General features: G+C 37.6%; 1 protein-coding gene across 2 annotated transcripts in view; it reads right to left on the bottom strand.

Moving 5' to 3' along the window:
* The window catches only part of fibcd1b (fibrinogen C domain containing 1b), a 242,341-nt gene extending 234,960 nt beyond the window's left edge, over nucleotides 1-7,381 (bottom strand). For both annotated transcript variants that reach the window (XM_041810307.1, XM_041810308.1), the window contains exon 1: nucleotides 6,416-7,381. In XM_041810307.1, coding sequence (XP_041666241.1) covers nucleotides 6,416-6,487 — 72 coding nt within the window. In that variant the 5' untranslated portion in view covers nucleotides 6,488-7,381. The remainder of the gene's footprint in view (nucleotides 1-6,415) is intronic.
* Nucleotides 7,382-23,739: the final 16,358 nt, after the last annotated feature.

The raw sequence follows: 23,739 nt of genomic DNA, 5'->3' as shown, positions 1-23,739 counted from the left end.
TTGTTGCATTAATTTTTCCTTTACGAGGCTTCCAGGGCCATCTGCCTAGAAGCATTCCCACAGCATGATGCTGCCACCATTTTGCTTCACAGTGGGGATGGTGTGTTTTTTGTGATGTGCAGTGTTTAACCTCTTGTCTGAGGGCCAAAAAGCACCATTTTGGTCTCATCAGACAAAAGAACTTTATCCCACTTGACCATGGAGTCTCCCACATGCCTTTTGGTGAACTCTACTCCAGATTTAATTTGAGTTTTCTTCAAAAGTGGCTTTCTCTTTGCCACTCTCCCATAATGACTGGTGAGGAACCCTAGCAGCAGTTGTTGTATGCAGAGTCTCTCCCGTTTCAGCTGCTGAAGCCTGACTTAGGTTGTTTTTACACCTGATAGTCCGGGGCGCTCTGTTTGGTTCGGGGCTCAAATTGCAACATTGTTGCACTTTCCTGTGGTTTGGTTCGAATTCACATTGCACTTGGTCAAACTATCCAAACTGCCTGGATAACATGAGGCACTTACGTTAATAGTGCTGTTGTTCTAAACAAAGAGCAGTGAATTAGAAAAGGAGACATAAAAGAAGACAAAACCAGGAATCCGTCTCCTACTGACGATCTTTTTTACAACAGAAGCAACTAAACAACTCAGACTTTATGCTGTCTCTGGATTTCTGCTTTTGCTTTGGGGTATTATGGGCAGACAGCTAGGCAGCAGGCTGTCCAGCGTGTCATTCTTTTCACACGACAAATGAGTCAGTACCGAAAGATGGCGTGTTGCCATGGTAACAGAGATGCCAAGTGAGGTACTGACATGAATTTGAGTATATAAAATGACATACAGCGCTTAAATTTATTAGACCACCTGTCATATTTGTCTCAGAGACCATCCAGCGTCATGAAGTGCTTTAATGTGGACTCTTTCATTTTCAGTGAGTCCTCCACATTTTACCATTTTGAACAGGAATGAGGGATTTCAAACTGAATTCACCCAAATTTGAGCCGGCTCACTGGGCTTCTCTGAGAAGTCAGAAATGAATCAAGCATAACATTCAACCACTAAAAATCATTTTTCAGTTCAGGAATGCAAGTAAATAACTATAATTTGACATATTAATCAAGGAATAATAATGTGTTCTACTATTTTTTTAGTTTTTTTGTAAATCAGTAAATTTGAAAATTCATGGATAACAATAATAATGATATTTTAACATTAAACATATCATTTGGGTTAAAGAGCTTCTACATATTGGTGTATTAACCATTGCAGAAATATAAAAAATGATTTTGGTAATTACCAATGCTGTTAATTTGGGGCAGCTGTGGCATTAACCTTACTTTGGTTAGGGTTAGGGTGGTCTAATAAATTTGTTAAGCACTGTAAATATATCCGTAAATAATAACGCTTCCTGCTTTTGGCTTTCAAGTTGGTCCACTTTGCTTTAATACCTCAAACAAACTGAACCAGGGTTCATTTGGACAGAACCTAGACCCTTGTTTAAGCAGACCACAGTTCACTTCCTTGTTTCACACCATATGAGCTTTCAAACCACTCCAAACCAACAGGACTATCCGGGAAAACAGACTAGAGTTTGTTTCAAGTGGACCAAAGAGCTCAATGGGATCATAAACTTTTCAATCAACTTTTCTCTGAGTTGCTTGGAGTGTTCCTTTTGTTTTTGTGGTGTCATGGTAGCCAGGAATACTGATTAACCAGTGACTGGACCAGATTAGGGTATCTGTGTACTGCAATCCCTTGGGACACATTAACTGCACTCGGGGATCCCCATTTCAGCGATTGTGAGACTGCTAGCACCAATTGGCTGGACCTCTGTTGAATTAAGACAATATTTTTGCAATCCCTTGTTTTAACTTAATTATTTTTGTTTAACTGACATCAGTTTGTAGGAATCTTTTATCACTTTGACATTAAAGAGATTTTTTTCAATTTTTCTTCTGTCAAAAAAGCCAAATTGTATTGACCAAGATTGATTTATAAAATCAATTAAGGCGTAAATATTCAATTCAATTTTATAGGCACTGTATGCTTTCATATTATTTCACTCTTTTCAGATTAATATTCCTCTTGTTTTCATGGTTAGAATGGCAAGCAGCAGCCTTGACTTACCTTCGTTTCCCTTTGATTTACTCGTCTTATCATTAGACTCATTACTCTTGCTTGTGGTGGCCATTTTGCTTCCTTTCAAGTGTCTCATTCATTATGCACAAGTTTGAATCATATCTGCCAATGTAGCCTCACTCTCTACCGCCTATTATCCAGTGAATTAAAGTGATTTCTGATTTAGTTGCACTTGACGCTCCGTTTTTACTCTAACCGGCCTCCATCTGTTACAAAAGGGTACGGGTGACAGCACACCTACAGCAGCAAATCAAATATGCAGAGTTAGCAGACAAATACAAGGCCCCGTGTTCTGTAATATCCAAACAAACAAGAGACCACAAGAGATCTCTATTAACCGATCCTTCCCCACTGGGTCTGAAATGACTGTGTCAATAGCGCAAGGCTGGAGATAAAGGTCTGCTGCTGCTGCTCAAGATTACAGGGAGAGACACACATGCACGCAGAGATGGAGTATTTATGTGAGCCTGTGTGTGATGGCAGAATAACAAGAGAGGAGAGGGAGACGGATAGATGAAGGGAGGAGAGGGGCAGATAGCGACATTAGCCACAACATCTCATCTCATCCAACGTGCCCCAATGCGGTCTGATCTGAACTGAAGAGTGGGAGGGTGGTGGAACATATTTTTTGCCTTCTCATCCTCACTCAGAAAATCAGAGCTTCAGTAAGTCTTCATATTGTATTCTTTAAGATCACTATAAGCTTAAAGAATACAGATTATTTAACATTTTCCTAGCTAAGACTCCTATTTTATAGAGTTTTTTCAGGTATTATAAGACCAGACAATATCAAATGAAAACCCAGGGCAGATATTTGCTACTCTCAGGATCTTTAAGTGGATATAAAGGAGGCAAATAAACAGCTTGTAGGCAGGAGGGACTTGTTACTCATTCGCTCTTAGTCATTGACCTGTCCCACCTTTAAGGCAATATTATAATCACTGGAAAACTGAGATTTATGAAAGTCAACTCCAAGCCTCTTTCAGTCAATACTAATCTAACGAAGGGAATCAAACACAAGTCCAGATCAGAGTGCCACCAGGCGTGACTCAGACTGGGCCATGAAATGTACTGAAGCTCTACAGAATGCTATACATCATCTGATAACTGTCAAGAGGGGCTGGAGTACAGGGTTGGCCAGGGATGGCACCCCTACACAGAAATTTGATTGGTCCAAGCTCACTGGGGTGTGTCATTCTTTCCCGTCACATTGCAAAACAAACAACTTACATTTTTTGGCCTAAAACAGTATTTCCAGTTATCATGACTTGCAATTTAAAGTTATGGACATTTGAGATCATAATGTTAGCAAAAGCAGCAAACCAAGCCACTTACTTGCTTCAGCTTGCAACAAATTTATATCTTTAAGTCACAATTAAATACAAGGAGTGTCAATTCTGTTAACTCTTTGTTGTAAAATGCCGAAGTCAACTGTCCAAGTTGGAATTATAGCTAGAATAATAATGGAATTTCATTCAGAGACTCCGAAACATGTGTTTAAGTGTTTACTGAGGTAATGTCACATTTTACATGAATCTAATCCAGTTTTGTGATTTAGTCGCTGTTGTGTGCTTTTTTGGGCTATTTCAACTTGAAATTGCGATTTGATAGTTTCACAAAGCACTGAGCACAGGTAAAGTGAGTGTTTGCTGAATCAAACAGAGTTTTCCCAGAATGCCTTTGGGTATAAGGCACTTTTGCACCGTGAGTGAAGTTACTGACTCAGTTAGAAAAATCCCAGCTGAAGTTAAGGAAAAAATACTGCACTTTCTCCATCAAATGCACCTTTTAGTCTTTCCCTGTTAGACTCAGCAGCAGGGGCGTAGCTAGGGATTTTGGGCCCCCAGAAGGAATATTACACAGGACTTCGTTTAAATTAAATTTTCTTGCATTACATTGCAGTCCTGGACTATACCATTTGGACATTTTTAAGGGAGGAGCAGGGTACCCCCAGTTGACCAATTCATTTAGTTGCATTTGATTCAATAATGAAACTTATTACTTAGAAAAAATAGATAAAAAAAAACACTTTTCATTTCAGGCTTCCCAAGGGGCTCCTCCCTACTGTGGGCCCGGGTAATCAGCACCCTTTTCACCCCTGTGTTACGCCCATGCTCAGCAGTTACAGTTAGTTAAAAAATGTGTTCACAACACAAAGCAAAACACCTTTGCACCATGAGTGAAGTTACTGACCCAGTTAGACAAGACCCGGGTGTGGAGAGCAACAACAATACACATAGGATGGAAAACTGAACATGATAGAGGAGGACTCCCTGGCTCAGTGTGCACCTCTCAGTTAATGTTACCTGTAGTCACCATGAGTGACATGAATGTTCAATATTTAATCAATTTAAGAAAACACTTAAGACAAATATGGTTGTTGAAAATATAAATCCCATGTCCTGAATGGGACAGGTGGCGTAGATAATGAATGTACAGATCAATGGCTGGAAATATAAATAGTAAAAAACACCAAGAATGATGTAGTTCAACCCAGACAGTTAAGTCCTGCCTGCAGCCTGGTAATCACAGTTTTTCAGTGACACCAGGGTAGGCCAGCACATTTTCATGGAGGGCCCCCAAGCCCCCATGGAAAAAACGCTCCTTTGCAAGTCTTTAAAAGATTACAAAACAAAGATTTATGCCGCTTTATGTGATTTTTGTCACAAAAAAAAAAAAAAAAAAAAACATCCCATAGTTTTGGAAGCAGCACCAGGGTGGTCTAATCAGTTTTAATGGAGGGCTTCTGCCACCCAAGGCCTCCACAGAAACACCCCTGCTTTAGAAGTCTTCAAAGGATTACAAAGCAAAGATCTGTGCCACTATACAGCCATATTTTCAATCAGAAAACCTGCATCTTGTACCTTAATTAAAGCAGTCGGCAAACATATTATTAGTTGATATATGATAACTCCCAGCATGATGCAATGAAGACTAAAAAAGGTGTTTAATTATATAAAGTTTTAGGAGCAGCACCAAGATGGTCCAATCAGCTTTCATGTGGCCTGTGCCACCAAAGGCCCCTGTGGAAACACCCCTGCTGAGTTAGTCTTAACAGGATAAAAGTGCAAATATTTATGCTGCTACATGCCAGATTTTCAATTAGATTGAAATTTGGACCATTAAAGGTTTTTTGTGAAGGGCCTGTGCCACCCGATGCCACCCTTTAGCAACACCCCTGCTTTGTAGGTGTTTAAAGGATCACAGAGCAGTGATTTGTGTTGAGTTTTTAGTTAATGTAGATGCAATAGTGGGGATACAAATGACAAATGACTCTGTACCCCATGCCCCCTCTTGCATGACTCAACGCCCGCAGTTGGGCCCCCCCACTCAGAAAAAGTCTAGACACGCCCCTGCTCGTCACACTCATTGAACATCAAGCAAAATCTGCCACCAGCCTGGTTCCTTCTAACTTCTGAATGTCATAACCCACATGGTTTAGTCAGAACAACTGCCAGCAATCATTTATTTCTGAGTGAGCTATGCTGCTGCAGGGAGACATAAAAAAAAAGAAGAAACTGCTTTTTATCTGTGTCTATTTCACATCACATTCACATGCTGGGTGGAATAGGCGATGGAGCAGAAAAAGTGAGCAAATATTTCAGGATGTATGGATGAAAACGCACTGGAAGTTTCCATGTCGACACCCTTATTTGTGGCTTTGTTTCTGTGATGTGTCGCATATGAACTAAATCCAATATTGGTGAGAGGACACAGGAGAGGTGGATCCACAATCACCAGGCTTTCTTGGAGCCCTGCAACCCGATTCCATCTTTTCCAAGCGCACTCTCTCTCTCTCTCTGACTGTCAATAGCCCTCTACTGACCTTGTGAAAACACATCGACTATTCCCCAAAGTGAGCTTGTCTGGCTGCAACGCAACGCACGTCCGCGCCTGTCTCTATTCATCTGCGCGGGGGAGACTGGCCTAAAGAGCCGAGGAGTGTAAATAGCAACTGAAAGGATTTCTACGAGCCACTACAAACACTCAGAACTACACATAAGGCGATTTCAAGACAGTCGGTCCAAGTGGAGCCCAGGTTAGAGGGGATTTGGGGTGCTTGGAGGAGATTTATCAGAGCTGTTTAGCATGAACCCCCTTACAATTTCTTTCAGTGCAAGTCTGTTTTTTAAGTGCTGATGGGGTGAGAAGTGTCAGTTTTCAAGGAAAGAACGGATTAACCCGCGTGCCACATCACCAAACTCGGCGTGCTCGCACTGCACCAAGCACAGAGGATGCACCACTCTCAAAGCCCCACAGAAAGCAGCGTTAGGTTCACGTGAACGTACCTGGTTTTTATGCCGAGTCCCATCTTCGAGTTCAGAAGAGCTGTTCATGATTCCCCATTGGTCATTTACCATCCTACGGAGAATCTGCGCATCGAATCCGCCTGTGTGCGTCCAGGCGGCAGAGAATATATAAAACCCCCTCTCTCTTTTGAAGTCTTCACCTGTGATTCAGACTACTCCATGAGGGGAAATCTGTCTTTATGTGCGTGGAGAAAAAAAGAAGAGAGGCGCAACTACTTCTGCGGCTCCGCAGCTGAAAACACCGCGCGAATTACGCACCAAAATTCCTCCCGAGAGTCTCCGGGTTGTCTTGCCGTTATTCCACTCAGTATAAGTTAAAAGCTGCTTTTAAAACATCCACTGTTTGTAACTTGGCTGAAAAGCACATCACAACAGCACAAGAACGCACAGGAAGAGAAAACAACCATCAGAATGATCCCGGAATCTAAGAAGCAGTCTCCTTACTCCATTAAAAGAAATCGAGAAATTCTTCTTTGGCTCAGATTGCAAAGTGCAACCGGTCCATTTTGTCCGTCCCCTCCTTTCCTGGGACACTTTAGGAATATCCCAGACAGTGTCCACTTACAGCCAAGCAGGTAAAGACAGGATGGGATAGTGCAACGCGGAGCTTCCGCGCTCCTCTCGGTCGTTTATCCGGCGAGAAGACTCCCAAATTCCGATCCCAGAGGATGGACAGAGCCTCCTTTATTCGCACCAGGGCTGATCTGGCTGCTGTATCACAGAGATGCCTTTGACAAACAACAAGAACTGATACTCAGAGATTAGCTTGCTCCGCTTGTGCTGCCGCGCGGGACGCTCCGTGCCTCCGACTGTCAATCACGGCGTCCCCTCGGTACGCGCGACGCGCTCAGAGGCAGCGTTCCCTTCCCTGTGCCGCCCTGCCCTCGACTGCTGCGCCGCTGCCTCCTCGACTTCACTTCCACCGCGCAAGGATCCTCCTTTTCCCCCCCTGCAACCCACACAGAGGCAGACTGTAGCAGTGTGCGCACACTAAAGGCTGTGTAACGAGTGAATGTATCATAAACCCCAGATGGCTGATAAAAATCCTCCACGGAACAACAAAAAACGACAAGTTGCAACAAAGTGAACGTCTTAAATATTCAACCCGCCAACCTGACGAGGTTTCCTCATTATCTTAAGGTGAAAACAGCTGGGCGTGACACCTCCCAGCACTTTTAATTGGTGTGACAGCTTTAAAGAGCGCGTGAGGGGGAGAAAGCTCACCACGAAGGAAAGTGATGAAACAGAAAAACAAGAACAGGAGACGTTTCCTCATGAAGCCTGTTTCACAAAAGTCTGATTTAACAGCAGCAGGCTCTGCAACACTTTTGTAGCCTACTTCACAAAGACTGGTGATGTTTCTAGACGCACCATTTCCATCCAAACACAAAATATACACTGTAAAAACGAAAATGAGGTCCTGACGTTAAACTGCTAAATTCACAGCTTTTAGGAGTCGAGGGGCCGTACTTAATCCTTCATGTAGCCGTTTAGTGTGGTAGCACTTTATTTTAGTGATCTAATTACCAGTAATTTCATAGGGAAATGTGGTCATTATATGGTAACTTCTCAAGAATAAGTGAGGAATTACCTACACAGCAAATTTTTCAGTGTTAAATCAACACTTAAAGAGTTCAATTTAACACTGTGTCCGAGTGTATTTGGTGCTTATCAGAATTGGTGTTAAATTAACTCTTTCCACAGTGTTAAAATTTCAGAGTAAAATTAACTCCAAAGTGAGTAAAAAGAAGAACACTGGCTAACACTGTACAGTGTCATTAAAACTTAACGCTACAGGTTAATCAGCTCTGAGGAGTGTAAAATTACTCCCAGTTGTGTTGGTTATCTATTCTTCTGCAATAACAAATCAACTCTATGGCTACGTTTACATGAGAGCTTTAATTCCCCTTTAATTCAGAATGAAAATTAAATCCTCTTTAAAAAGATTAAAAATGACCTTATAAACACATAATTCCGAATGAAAATGACCATTCCGAATTAAACTTAAATCTGAAGTGAGTGGCTGGTTTATTCTGATTTTAAATCTGAATTCGATCATGTATTCGTTCATTCCGCTTTAAATTAATTGCGGTTGTTCTGGGCATGCTCGTTCCCTTGTCCTGTCACGATGACGCACATATTCCACGCCAGCAGGCACGTATTCCAGGATGGCCGCCAGAGGCAAGAGTTGGACTCGAGCTGAGACTATTTTCAATAAGATATGGATATAATGAAAAGAGTCCTGATGGAAGCATAAAAATGCAGACCTACTTATTATGTACTTATTCTGTGGTCTTCCATGTTGTAGCCAAAAAGAAAAGAAAAGAAGCAGGAACTGGAGTTTGTTTTCTTCTGGTAGACATAAATACGTCACGTCTGCCCCCTGTCCAATCAGAACCCTTCTCAACCCCCAGACCTTAAGCTGAATTGAATAAAGGTGATTAAACATGTTTGCCATGTAAACCTCAATTCGGAATGACTATTTCCATGTCAACACAAAGGAGAATATTTGAATTCTGAATTATTTAATTCTGAATAATTAATTCCAAATTAAAAAACATCATGTAACCGTGGCCTATGTCAGTGTTAACTCAACTCAAATAGTGTTAGATTTAACACCTAAGCTGAGTTTATATAGTTCTCCAATAGTGATACATCGTAGTGTTTAAGTGTTACTTTTCAACACACGAAGGTGTTTTTTTTTTTTTTTTTTTTTAAAGATTTATTTTTGGCTTTTTTGCCTTTATTTGATAGGACAGTGGTTAGAGTCGGAAACAGGGAAGAGAGCAGGGAGAGACATGCAGGAGATAGTGCCACGGGCCAGATTCAAACCCAGGTCGCCTGCGTATATGGCGCGCGCCTTAACCACTCGACTACCGGCACGCCATGAAGGTGTTTTTTAACACCATGGTAACATCATTCTTTTCTGATGTGTTTCAGCAGATTTATAAATAACATTCAATCAATTGCTTAAGTGTAATACTCAAGCAATTCAACAAGGCTATCACATGATTGAGACTTACGGTAAGTGATAAACACTCACACTTTGCTCACTCATGCAGCCCCTGTTGCTTTACACACATACTACACTTTGCTGCCACAGGCAGGAACTCACCTACTCAGTAAACAATTTAACTCATGGTGGAAAATTGAAAAACTTAAGGAGGGGGTATCATACTTTTCTGGTTTTTAAAACATAAATATAAAGTCACAACGTTGGGTGTCCATACTTCACGTATGCAAATTTTCAAACCGCAAGATAAACATTTGTGGCAGTAACCTTGGAATTAGACTGTAAACTGATGAAAATGGTTCGTTGGGAATCTCTCCGAGATCTTCCCGAGACGAGATTTCAATGAGCGAACTGATGCAATAGGATCTCCTGACTGGTTCGTCCATGCTGCTGGCAAAGCGGAACAGACCGCCTCCACAAGGCCTTTTAGCCGTTTAGTAACACAGTAATTAAAGACTTACCAAACAGATACATCCTGCTCTATCTGCTGCTGCTGGTTTTCTTCCCCCTCTCTCTCCAAACTATCAGGATCAGACTCTGGGTCTGACACGACTTATATCAATATTCACCATATTTTACTCAGTCGCACCGGTTCATTTAAAGTTTACAAGTAGCCACACACACTCTGAGCAATGATAACTGTACAATGGGCATCATTTAAACATATCCAAATACAACTCAACACATCTAAAACACATATAAACCCTCTGCATGAGGGCATCATGGGAAAATTATTCAAATTTTGAAATGAAAGTAGGCGAGGCTTAAATCAATTGACTCTCTGCAGAGTTGATGGGATCAACATTGTCAAACAACTCCAACACTGAAGACCACTTAACTCAGGGTGGAGTTCAAATTACACTTAGGGAGTTAAATCAACACAACTGAGAAATTAACACTCCAGTTTTTACTGTGTAGTAAAAATTTAGCCCTCTTACAAAATAATAACTTGGTAATATTAAATTATTCACCTAGTAATAATGTACTGATTATCAAGTGATTCCTCATTTATGTCCATGGTCATTAACAACTTTAGTGGCTACTTGGCATCTATCTTACAGTTTCAACAGAGAGTTTAACCGGGATTATGAGCCACACAAGTTTGTTTAAGGTGAATTATTATGCGGATTAGAAAGACAAGTTTTAGACTTTATGTTCAAGTACACATAAATGCCCATGTTTCTTTGAATATTATTTTCACCTTCAGATAAAGAGAGCTGTCCTCGGTGTGAAATACAATGTTAATCACTGTAAGAGGCATCTTGAATAGCACAGATGGTTGAATGCAAAGCTCTTACAGGAGACCTTGAGTACAGTGCTGCTAAGAATTGACCAACAAATTCCTACAGAAATCAATCTCCACCTCCAGAGTTTCCAGGTGACACCCACAGCCCCAAACACTGGTGTCATTACTGACGATAATGCGGCTCACCACGGTGGCCATGTCTGAGCTCTGTTAGGGTACTTTGATGGACACATGATTAGAGGTCTAATCATCGGTGCAGAGAGGGAGGCACGAGTGAGATTACTCATCCCTGTGATGAACCTGCTCTCACCAAGGGGAGGGAAGTGGGAGGGGGTAAGGAGACAGATAATGCAAAATAGGGTCAATGCTACAGAGTGTGCAGCGTCAGCAGGTCTGGGATCCTACAGTGGATTGAGAATTGTTGCTAAAGGGGGAAGAGCTTGTGATGGATGATTACAGAAATAGTTTATTGAATGTGGTGACCTTATGCATGAAACTTTAACGTCCTCTGTTCTGTTTGAATAAAGATCTATTAAAAACATGATCTTTTGTCATGAAAAACTCAGCATTCAGGAACAGACTGGCAGACCAAGAAACTAATGAGTAAGAGTGTTGGAATAGCTTTTTACTTTAGAAATTATGCACCTCATTGATAATGACTAGGAGTATTTGAAGAAGCCATTATAAATGTGAGGATGAGGATGTCAGTGAAAATGAACTTCATAACACTTAGTTGCATTTCCTTACTATTGGACATATGTCCTCTAGAGGGCACTTTATTAGCCTTTGTCAACTGAGGGGGTACTTTATCATGTTTTACCAACTGAGAGGCACCAAAGAAGGCACTTCACCAAATTGTGCCCACTTCTAGGCTACCCTAGAGTGAGTCCACCAGTGTAAGGCCATGCTATTTTAATACATTTTTAATGGCAGAAAATCAAAAGGAGTCTGGTTGCAGACCGTTCATCTGAGAAGCCTTATATCTCAGAAAGGAAGTGCTGTAATTTGCTGGTATTATGTATTTCAAGTTTTATATTTGAAATTCAACCGTATTCATAAACAAAGTCTGATAATTACATTTATGAAATAACCACACTGCACACATCGCAGACTAAGAAACATTTCAAAAATAAAACAGAGAAAAGGGTCAGAATTCAAACCTGAGATTAAATGAAATATGAACCTGTTTTAGAAGTTACATGAACAGTGGCTCTCTTAAGCTTTAGCTAGAGCTAACGTAGCTATGTTAGCTACATAATTAACATTACTGCATGTAGCCAATGTCGTTAAGATGGATTAAGCAAAATGAGCTTTTGCAAACGTAGCCAAAGCTAACGTGGCTATGTTGATAACGTCTCTACACAGCTTAGATTGCTGCTTTGTGAGCTTAGCTTTACCTCTATTAGCTCCATAGCTAGGTCATCTATGTAGCTCTATTATCTATAGTTAAGTTAGCTTTTGAAATGGTAGATAAAGCAAACACAGCTAAATAGATAAAACCTCTACATAGCTTACATAGCTGCTTTGTGATCCTAGCTTTAGCTACATTAGCTCTGTAGCCAGATCAGTTATGTTATATTTTGAAAACTACGCTAAAGCTAATGTAGTTCTGTGGGTAACGTCTCTGCATAGCTTACATAGCTGCTTTGTGAGCCTTGCTTTAGCTGTATTAGCTCCATAGCAAGGTCATCTATATAGCTCTGTTATCTATAGCTAAGTAAGCCTTGGAAGTAGTAGCTAAAGCTAAAGTAGCTACACAAATAACACCTCTACATAGCTAACATAGCTGCTTTGTGATCCTAGCTTTAGCTCCATTTGCTCCATTGCCAGGTCAGCTTTGTTATATTTTGAAAACTAAGCTAAAGCTAATGTAGTTGCGTAGATACCGGCTCTATATAGCACACATAGCTGCTTTGTGAGCCTAGCTTTTGCAACATAAATAATGGAGCTATGTAGATAATGTAGCTATGTTATCTACATGACTTTGCAGCTGTTTTTACATTCTTTTTCCTGTAAGTAGCCTGTTTGCCTAGCTTTATTAAATGCTTTGTAATCAGGTTTTTGAGTTCTGGTATCTTGACCTTTACCCTGCTGATGGTACTGTCAGCATAAGAGTCCTGGTTGTGCCAAACTTTTTCTAACTGGGAATTATGGAGGCCACTGTGCTCCAGGGAACCTTCAGTACAACAGAACTTTTTCTTTTAGCCGGAGCTCTGCAGGCACTTCCTTTGACCTCATGGCCTGCTTTTGGCTCTGATAGGCATTGTCAGCTGTGAGGCCTTCTACAGAGAGGTGAATGGGGTCTGAATGCACTGTATTTATAAAAGAAAACGTAAGCTGTTTGTTTCACATTTTTATTGATAAAGATTAATCAAAGAAAAATTGAAGTGAAACTGTCAACCCCAGTGTCCTCGTGACTACAAGATCGAAAAGACTAAAATGTTCCTTCTGACTGCCATTAGCATTTTAAATAGCTCATTATGATATTTATTAACTGAAATAGTTTAATTTCTGCCATATTTTGCATTTTTTAAATTCATTTCTATAATTTGTGAAATGATTTGTGTGTTGAAGCAAATTGCACCTCTGGGGAAATCCTTGACCCTTGATCCTTGGTACTCCATTGGGTTGTGGGATTGCCTTAAAGCTACGTATCCATGTTTTTATTTCCTGCATACAGGCAAAGCTCTACTGATATATGATCGGTCAATGCTATATCAGCACAATACAAACAGAAATGAAAACAACCCCAGTACTGAAATCTGATCTAGAGCTTATATTTTGCATTTTAAGCAAATATTAGGATTGGCAAAAAGATAAAAACTACAATGATTCGTCCACACAAACTGATAAAATCAAGATATAATAAAAAAGGTCTTCACAGTTAAGTGAAGTAAAAGATCTGAGTCTTCTTCTAGCACTGTTTTAATCCCTCCTGCTGATCTTTGGTGAGCTTCCCATTACTGATTGACCTTCAAAAGCAATTTACTTCTATTGAAGTTTTCACATACATTTTCCAAAGGCTGGTGAAGAGCGCTTTAGGATGAGTACTCAAAGATCGGAGGCACACATTCCTGCAATTCAGGGCATCAAAGGCCCATTAGAGGATCAATTTCCTGAAATAAGAGCAGCGGAAGTTTGTGGTAGAATAATAAAAAGGACAGGAATTTACCAGTGCTCTCTTTATAATGGCAGAGTTGTTTTTGAAATGCATGTCACAAGATGTTTTTGTATTCATAAATGAACATAATGTATAGTCTTGTGCACACGCTTCTGTGCGTTATTTATTGTGGAAGTGCAAATGTAGATGCACCTGTAAGGTGAAAATTCAGCATGTTTTACATAAACATTTATAGTATGGCCAGTTCCTACAAACCCCAATTCCAAAAAACTTGGGACATTCCGAAAAAGTAAATATTATCAGAGTGTAGTATTTTACACATCCTTTAAAACATATTTTAAATCGAATATATCACAAAAACATGATGTTGTAGGTTCAAACTGACATTATTGTTAGTAGTAGTAATATTATAAACATTCTGAATTTGTTTCCTTCAACATATTCCAAAAAAGTTGAGGCAGGAGAAGAAAATACTGTAAAAGTTGTGGAATGCTCAGAAAGCACCAGAGACATTCACCAGCTAAGCAGGTAAATTGGTTATGGGTGATATTTTCATGTTTGGGCATTAAACAGGAAGTATTGAAAGCCTAAGTCATTCATAATCAATGATGTCAATAGTTCTCCACTCTCTGAATCACAATGTGGGTAAACAGTCCATCAGTTCATGAACAGCATGAACCGCAACTGCAAATGCATTTGTAGTCCATAAAATGATAAAATATACCAGAAAAACCTCTTTAATGTCAGTGTAAAAACAGATTTTTACAAAGTATTATCAATTAATTAAAAATCTGTAAGGTAGAACAAGTAACTGCATAAATATTCAACCCCTTTTAAGTGACTGACTTAATTCAACAGAGGTCCAGCCAATTGGTGCCTACGTTTTAATCAGTATTCCTGGCTACCATTACACCATTAAGACAAAAGAACACTCCAAGAAACTCAGAAAAAAGTGATTGAAAAGATTTAGTCAGGAGTTAAGACTCTACAATTCATATTGTAAGCCAAATATGAACAATATATTGAAGCGCCACTGACTACTCTGGGCCTGAGCTCATCTGAGATGGACTCACCTAAAGTGGAAAAGTGTGCTGCAGTCTGACAAGGCCTAACTTGAAATTGTTTCTGAAATAAAGCCAGCTGAGTCCTTTGGGCTAAAGAAGAGAGGATAATTCAGAGATTTAGGAACATGAGAGCCAGCATCTGTGGGGGTGTGGTACTGCCCATGGCATGGGTAAGGTACACATCTGCAAACATCTGATACTGAGAGGTACATAAAGGTTTCACAGCAACATAAAATGTAACAAGACAAACCAAGCAAAAAGGATAAGAAATCAACTTTCACTAAATGAACAACATCAGACCCCAGATGTTTCAGAGTGCTCCAGTCCCAACTTTTTTGGAACTAAATCAGAATGTGTACACATTTGCAAATAGAAATAAAATCATTTTGAACATTAAAAATCTTGTCTTTTTGCTGTATTTAACCTCCTAAGACCCTGCATCAACATATGAGGACACTACATTTTGGCTTTCCTACATTATAGCAATCATTTTTGGTATTAGAATTGATGTAATAATTGTTCAAAATGTCCGTTCAAGTTTAAGGTATTTGCTTGAAATGCTGGGATAATTTACTGTTTGGATATTTTAGGGAATTTGCTTGGAAGTTATCAAAGTATTTTTATTGAAATTAAGAGGATATGGTTGTATATTTTGAAGGGTTTCATGGCTTTAATTTTTTTAATTTTTTAATGCATTTTCATGGGAAAATGGGGAAATTATTACCAAATTTTTGGAAAATTTGGATTGTGAATTTGGGCTTCAGGATTGTCCTTTGAATTTTATGACATTTTTCTTAAAAAACTTTAGGGAAGTTGGGTTATTTCCATCATTTTCATGAAATTTTGGAGAATGTTTCTTGAAAATGTCTAGAATTTGCCAAGAAATTGGGTAATTTTCTTGAAATCTTCAGGAATTTGCATGGAATTTTGGGGGGAAATTTTATTGGAATTTTCACTAGATTTGACTACTATCTAAAGAAATATTTGGGTACTTCAAAAATATGTCTTATTTTCAAAGACATTTTGTTTACTATGGAATTTTGGGGGGTTTTGGAAAGGAAAATTCCCAAGAAATTCCTGTTTAGCAACAAGACTGATACTCTAACTTATCTGACCGTACTTATCCCAAATAAGTGTGAGAAAATAAAAATGCTCTCCAAACATAGGCTCGGGTCTCAAGAGGTTAACTGAATATAGGCTGAAACTGATCTGCAAATTCCTGTATTTTTTAATTCACATTGTGCGCATTGTCCCAACTTTTTTGGAATTTTGATTTGCACTTATGTCATTCTTATTAATTTTTTAAAACACCCTTAACTCCCTTTTAAGTGTTGCTTTATGCTGTTCTAAATGCTCATGGTTGCTCTGTGCAACATTCTGGAACCGTCTCTCCTGACCTGGTGAACACACAGACCTGACATATTTGCTAAATCACCTTCCAGTGAGGGAATTTATAAACAGGACAATAATGGGTCTGTCATACATCATATTTAAAAAAAACACAGACATATTGACTTGTGCTTACTGGAACAAAAGGCAGTTAACACCAAATGTGTTTTTACACCCTGAGGTCACAGTTACCAGTTGATGGAAAAAGAATAATGTGCAAACATTGCACATTTGCCGACAAACTGCAGGGGTATTCAATTTGGCCAATATCCTTCTGGGCTTTTGTAATAATGTATTTTAATAATGTTGCAATTTCCTGCACAATGAATGAGGCATGACTTTCATATTAGGGAGAAGGTATAATGGGGGACAGCAAATACACAGCCATGCAAAGTGATGGTCGGACCTCAGGCTCTATCTGGGGGGTCAAGGGTTCATCTTATAAATAACTAGTGGGCAGATTTGACATGCCTGTGCTGGTTTGGCCCCATATTTGAACAAAAGTCAGAGACACTCAGAGAAAAAAAGATGCCTCCCAGGTAAAGCTGTTAATCTGCCTCAACAATTAGCCAAAACAATTCCTCCAAAAGCCAATAAAAGGGTTATCGGATTTGCCGTTTCATGCGTCCTTTTATCCAAATGACCACATATGTGTGCGTGTTTGTGACGCTTTTCTCAAGCTCTGGACGTGTGCTCCAATCCTCCTGTCTGATTTATTTTTTTCCCTCCTCTCGGCTGTGTTGGTTTGAATTTTTACGCATGAAGTGGCAGCAGGACAAATGCACAGAACTGTGAAGAACCAACAGGGTGAACTGCCCTTCCCAAAATGCCAAGCCTGTAATTTGCACAGTGATGAAGTAACGAACGCAGTGAAAAAATAAAAAGGATGGAAAAAGGTAAAAGGAGGAAACAGGACAAGGTGTGCAGGGGAGGAAAAGGAGAGGATGTGGAGTCACATTTAGACCTGGACTGAGTTTGATATGGCATACCTAGTTGTTGTGATATTAGGATCTTAAACTCCAACATGAAACTAGTAAAAATCCAGCTATGTTGATATTTATACAACCTTCAGTTCCAAGCTATTTGTACTGGATAATTTATTGTTTTCAATTACCATGAAAAAAAAAAAAAGATTTGTCTTGTACAGTCAGACGGCAGAAAAGGTGACACTTTCTAAATCTCATAAATGCAATGCAAGTGTTGCCAATGTATTTGTGCAATTTAGACCGCGTCACCCCCTCCACGTATGTCTAAAGCTTGAAGCTTGAAAAATTGATGTTGCTGATTGACAATTTGTGCTCATACATTTCAGACCCCTGGCTCCAGGACTTATCACTGATTGAGTCCAGAGGTAAATCAGTTGCAATGATGGAGCTAGCAACTGAAGGATGGCTAACATCATCCACATCACTAGCATCAGATATTGGTAATATTTCAAAGACTCTCTGGCTGCAGAGTGCAGCTTTCAGACGCCCCTCTTGCACACACCTACTGTGAGATGCTGCCTCTGTATGGACTGAAGTACACACTAACACTTTTTGATGGTCTTTCTCCAGGGTAGAGGTTAAGGTAAGGGTTAGACTATCAAAAATTCAAAGTCCAAAACCATCTGATAAAGCCAACTAAACACTCTGCTTACAGTAAACACCTCGTCCTCTATGAAACACTTTAATGAAGCTAACCTGTCTAAGGCTAAAGGTAACAAAGCTACGTTAGCTAAGTAAGCTACATAGCTAACATAACCGAAAACTGTACACTTTTTCCAGTTTGTGTGGAATGTTAAATAGCTACATTGCTGTTGTAGCTGAAGCTGCATTAGCTGTGTTAAGCTATGCTACATTTGCTAAAGCCACCTTAGCTATGTTAGCTATGTTTCTACATTACTTACTAGCTAACATTACCTACACCTGCTAAAGCTCATGTTGCTTAAGTTGAAGCTAACATAGCTACATTTGCTTATGTAATAAAGTTAACTAGCGGTGCAGCTAGCATAGCTTTGTTAGTGTCAGCTTGAAGCTTTAGCTGAAGCATCTGCACTGTTTCTGTTTCTCCTTCCTGTTGGCATGTAGCTGTGTGCTACAAGAAAGGGAAACAGTTGAGATAGCAGAGAGAATGGAGAATCACCTTTGAGTTGAATTTTTGAGAGACAGTCTGACTTTAGACCGCAGATCTAAGATACCCTCCCCCTCCACACCACTACCGTAAGAACCACCTCTGTAATAACATAAATGAAGACATTAAAACTTTCAAAATAAAACTAGATTTAACTTCCAGTTAGGTTAAGGGTAAAGGTTAAGATTACCAAAAGTTAAAAGGTAACCAAAAGTTAAAATTCAAAAACCTGACCTGTAAAAACCTAATGACAAAACATTTAAAAAGCCCTTAACATAGCTAAGGCCAAAGCTAACAAAGCTATGATATCAACATAGATAATATAGCTACATAGCTAATAAAGCTACATCTAAAGCTAACGAAGCTAGTTAGCTATGTAGGCACTGTAACAACATAACTGGTGTTAGCTAAAGGTAAAGAAACCAAAGCTACATTAGCGACATTAGATTATGCTACATTTGCTATAGCTACACATGTAGAAGTAGTTTTGCAAACGGTGGCTCATTTTCGTTGTGTTAGCTTAAAGTTAATGTGGCTACACTGGCATACTTGGAAACGTTAGCTACATAATTAGTGAAGCTATGCTTGCTTCATAGATATGTGTTAGCTTCAGCTAAAGCTAGCAAAGCTTAAGAAGGCCACTGTTCACGTAACTACTTCTAGAATGGGTTTTTAGATATTTTGATTCTGGATTAGACATGGGGCCTTCGTTCTGTTTTATTTGTAAAATGTTGCTTAGACTATGATGTTTGCAATGTGCTTATTTCATGAATTTAACTGCCACTTTGTTAATGAAAAAAGTTGAACTTTATACAAAGAATGTATACATTTAATTTTATACAAAAGGGATGACTGCATTGTGGGAAAATGTGAGTTTTAAAGCTTATGTGATGTTTTCACTGAAACAGCTGTACAGCTATTTGGCTTATAGTATTAATGCACAGCCTTTGAGTGAAAATGCATGCTTCTGCCCAGTTTGTTGTCAGATTGCGAGCATATTAAAGAGCTGTAAAGGTTTTAACGTCTGTTAGCGGTGTTATCTGGCTGTAGAGTTAGAGATTATGGGCAATAAACTAGGCTGTGGATGATGAGGGGGTCGATACATTGCAAAGCCGATGAAGAAGATCTGTGCTGTTCCATAGTCTACAAGTGGAACAAGTAGTTTATGGGTTATAATGTTAGGTAGAAGAAAAGCACTTAGAAACATTGCTTTCTTCAATATGTGACGCAATAACACAAGTTACTTTTAAAAGTAATGCAACACTGAAATGCACACAGTTATACAGAAAATCAGAATGACAAAGAAAAAGGAGCATCCACAGAGAAAACAACACTGATTATATCTGCTCACTAAGACACTTTCACATAAAGAAACTCTAAAATATTCAGCATTCTCTATCTTAATTTTAATACTAGTAATTTTATTTCTTGACACTTCTGCATTGTGCTCTCTAACATTCATGATAAAATATTGAAGTGTATGAAATGTTGGCAGAAAGGTTTAGAGGTCACTCTATAAACCTAGAAACACACTTAGGAAAGAGAAAATTCAGCGTACATCCACACATAAAAGCGCGTGCACTAAAGTGCAGAGCAAATTCCGGTAAGCGTAATCAAAGTGTCAGTCCATGTACTCTCATCAAAGGAATTCAGTGAAAAATCAATAGGCGACACAAACAGAGGCTGCACGGGGCTGAGGGAGAGGTCTCTGGTGTTATTAATGTATAATGATGGTCTTTCTCAAGAATCTCCAGAGGAGCAGGCAGAGCGCTCACACCTCTGAAGTGCAAAGTCAAAGGCGGTGTTGCATCTCTCCCCGGCTGCTCCGTTAATTCCCCAACTTAGCCCGAGGTTAGCCACAGGTGCGGGACATGATCGAGGTTACTGATACATCGGGTTCTTCGCACAGCTCTGCCCTCTCTTCTTTTTTTCAGTAAGGATATCAACCCTGCAGGGCAAAGCTATTTCATCAAACAGAGTGCTCTGGCAAACATACATTCTGGAGAACTAAGGGGCAGTCGAGTACACAGAGTCTGGGTGCAGATAGAGGTGACATTTACTAATGGCTGTAATTAGACTTCAGTCTGGGAGATGGAATTATATGCCGGTGCTGATGGTGATCATTAATGTGATTGTTATGATTATGAGCTTGAAAATAACGACCGAAATACCCTTTTCTTAACAGTTTTTTAATGTTTCAAAGATTATTGTTAAGCTTCAGTCACCAGACCAATCAACAAGTGATTTCAGTAGTGACAGAACTGAATTTGAATATTGGAGATGTGCTTTCAAATCCAGATTACAAGTCACACCGGTTTATAAGACACAGTCTGTCTTTGGGTTCTGTGGAGTCTGCACTGCTGCCAACTCCAGCTACATCTTTGGACTTCTGTGAAAGTTAGACGTCACCGCCTCCAAACAACACAAACCACCTCCAATAATAACGTGCTGTCTTTACATGTGGAGCCTTTTCAGTCAACCGGGACCGTACAAGGTTTACTCACACGACAGTATAGCAGCATTTTCATCAAAAGAAGGAGTATGAGGGAGAAAAGCAGTTAAAAAGTGGCAGCCCCAGCCAGGTCTGGATCACTATGTATTCCAGCACATTTTGTGTAGTGAAACACCTGCTTGTAATACCCAGTGAAGGGTGAATGTGTAACTGTAATGGTAAAATTGTGGTAATGAAAGCATTTTTTACTGGTGCAGGACATAGGAAACTTTTCTGATGAAAATATGGGAATAATAAATAAGGAGTTTAATAATGAATAAATGGTAAATAAATAAGCAAAAAAATGAATGAATGAATGAATGAATGAAAAATAAACGAATATGTATCATACAATAATACGTTATTAAAAAAAACTATATAACAACTATTATATTTTATACAATTAAATGTTGTAACAAATATTATACATATAGATAAAAAATGAATAAATAACTATCATATATTATATAAGTTAATGTTAGAAAGAATATTATATATAGATTAAAAAATAATAATTTACTAATATACTATACGATGATATGTTATAACAAATATAAATATAGATAATAAATAAATAAGTAGATTTATAAATAACTTTTATATGATACAATAATATTTTAAAGCAAATGTTACATATTTATAGATTATAAATACATAAATAGATAAATAAATAAATATTATGTAATAAATGGTATAACAAATATCACAGATAACAAAGAATAACAAATAAGTAAATAAAAATTGAATATATTATTAATAAATAAATAAATATATATATTATACGATAATGTGATTACAAATATTCTATTCATAGATAATAAATAAATATTTTTTATATATCATACAATAACATAGATTATAAACAAACAATAAACAACAATAAACAAAAATAAATACTGTTTTTATATAATAAGCTATAACAATAATTATATTTATAGATAATAAATAAACAAATAAATATACTTTATATTATATAATAAAATAACAATTATAATATTTATAGATAATAAATAAATATATAAATAAATAAATACTTTATATTATATAATAATATAACAATGATCATATTTATAGATAATAAATAATTCAATTAATAATTTAGTAAATAAATAAATAAATACTCTATATCTAATAATATAACAACGATTATATTTATGAGATAATAAATAAATAAACACTTTATATTATATAATAATATAACAACTACTATATTATATAGCACAGACCTCCACCATTAGCCCTATCTCCCAATAGTAAAGAAGCCTTTAAAAAATTCCTGGATCCCGACAGTGATCCAGATCACTCCCAAAATCTAATCACCTCTTCATTATGCCATTTCTGACTTTTCCTGAAAATTTCATCAAAATCCGTCCATAACCTTTTGAGTTATGTTGCTAATGAACTAACTAACTAAAAAACCCTGCCGATAACATAACCTCCTTGGCGGAGGTAATAATAAGCTATAACTATTATTACATTTATAGATATTGAATTAATAAATAAATAAATAAATACTTTATATTATATAATAATAAGCTATAACAATTATTATATTTATAGATAATGAATAAATAAATAAATACTTTATATTATATAATAAGCTATAACAATTATTACATTTATAGATAATGAATAAATAATTAAATAAATACTTTATATTATATAATAATAAGCTATAACAATTATTACATTTATAGATAATAAATAAATAAATAAATAAATAAATACTTTATATTATATAATAATAGGCTATAACAATTATTACATTTATAGATAATAAATAAATAAATAAATAAATAAATACTTTATATTATATAATAATAAGCTATAACAACTATTACATTTATAGGTAATGAATAAATAAATAAATAAATACTTTATATTATATAATAATAAGCTATAACAATTATTACATTTATAATAAATAAATAAATAAATACTTTATATTATATAATAATAAGCTATAACAATTATTACATTTATAGATAATAAATAAATAAATAAATACTTTATATTATATAATAATAAGCTATAACAACTATTATATTTATGGATAATGAATAAATAAATAAATAAATACTTTATATAATAATAAGCTATACCAATTATTACATTTATAGATAATGAATAAATAAATGAATAAATAAATACTTATATTATATAATAATAAGCTATGACAATTATTGTATTTAAAGTTAAATAAATAAATAACCCCTTTTGCAGATATAACAGCCTTCTCTCTTCTTCTAAGGCTTTCCACATGACTTTGGTGTGGGAATTTGCACTCCTTCATTCTGTAGAGCATTTCTAAGATCTGGCACTGATGGTGGACCAGAAGGCCTGGTGTTGCATTTCATCCCAAAGATGGTCAATGGGGTTGCTCAACTGGTAGCCATTGTTTAGCAGCTTACTGTACAACTGAGCCCCACCCATAGCTACTGCTTCAATGATGCTGATTGGTCCACTCATTGTCAGACTGGGAACAAGAATTTCAGCATAAAGTTTTGGATCTGCCTGGTGACAGAAATGGAATCTGGCCCATCCATCTGCTTTGTAACGTCAAACATGAAACGACCTCTATTTGACCAAACTGCAGGAAGCACTGAGCTTTTTTGGATTAAAACAGCCACCGTAGCCAAAGACATAATTACAACCCCAGGCATACTTGGAGGTTCAGAAGCAATTGCCAAAGAAATATTTTTTCTTCAGGCTGCTTTCTGTATGAGTTTGAAGTAAACACAAGATGCTTGTGCCCTACTCAAAGAAAAAAAATACAACAAAATTTTTGTCTGCTTGTAAATGTTCCCATGTAAACATGGACCAAAGTTGTTATAATTATGCAACAATGAGTGAAACCACCCTGAGAT

This window comes from Cheilinus undulatus, linkage group 17 (genome assembly GCF_018320785.1).
Source record: "Cheilinus undulatus linkage group 17, ASM1832078v1, whole genome shotgun sequence".
Lineage (NCBI taxonomy): Eukaryota > Metazoa > Chordata > Actinopteri > Labriformes > Labridae > Cheilinus > Cheilinus undulatus.
Note: the sequence above shows the minus strand (reverse complement) of the source record. Positions and strands in the feature narration are given on the sequence as shown.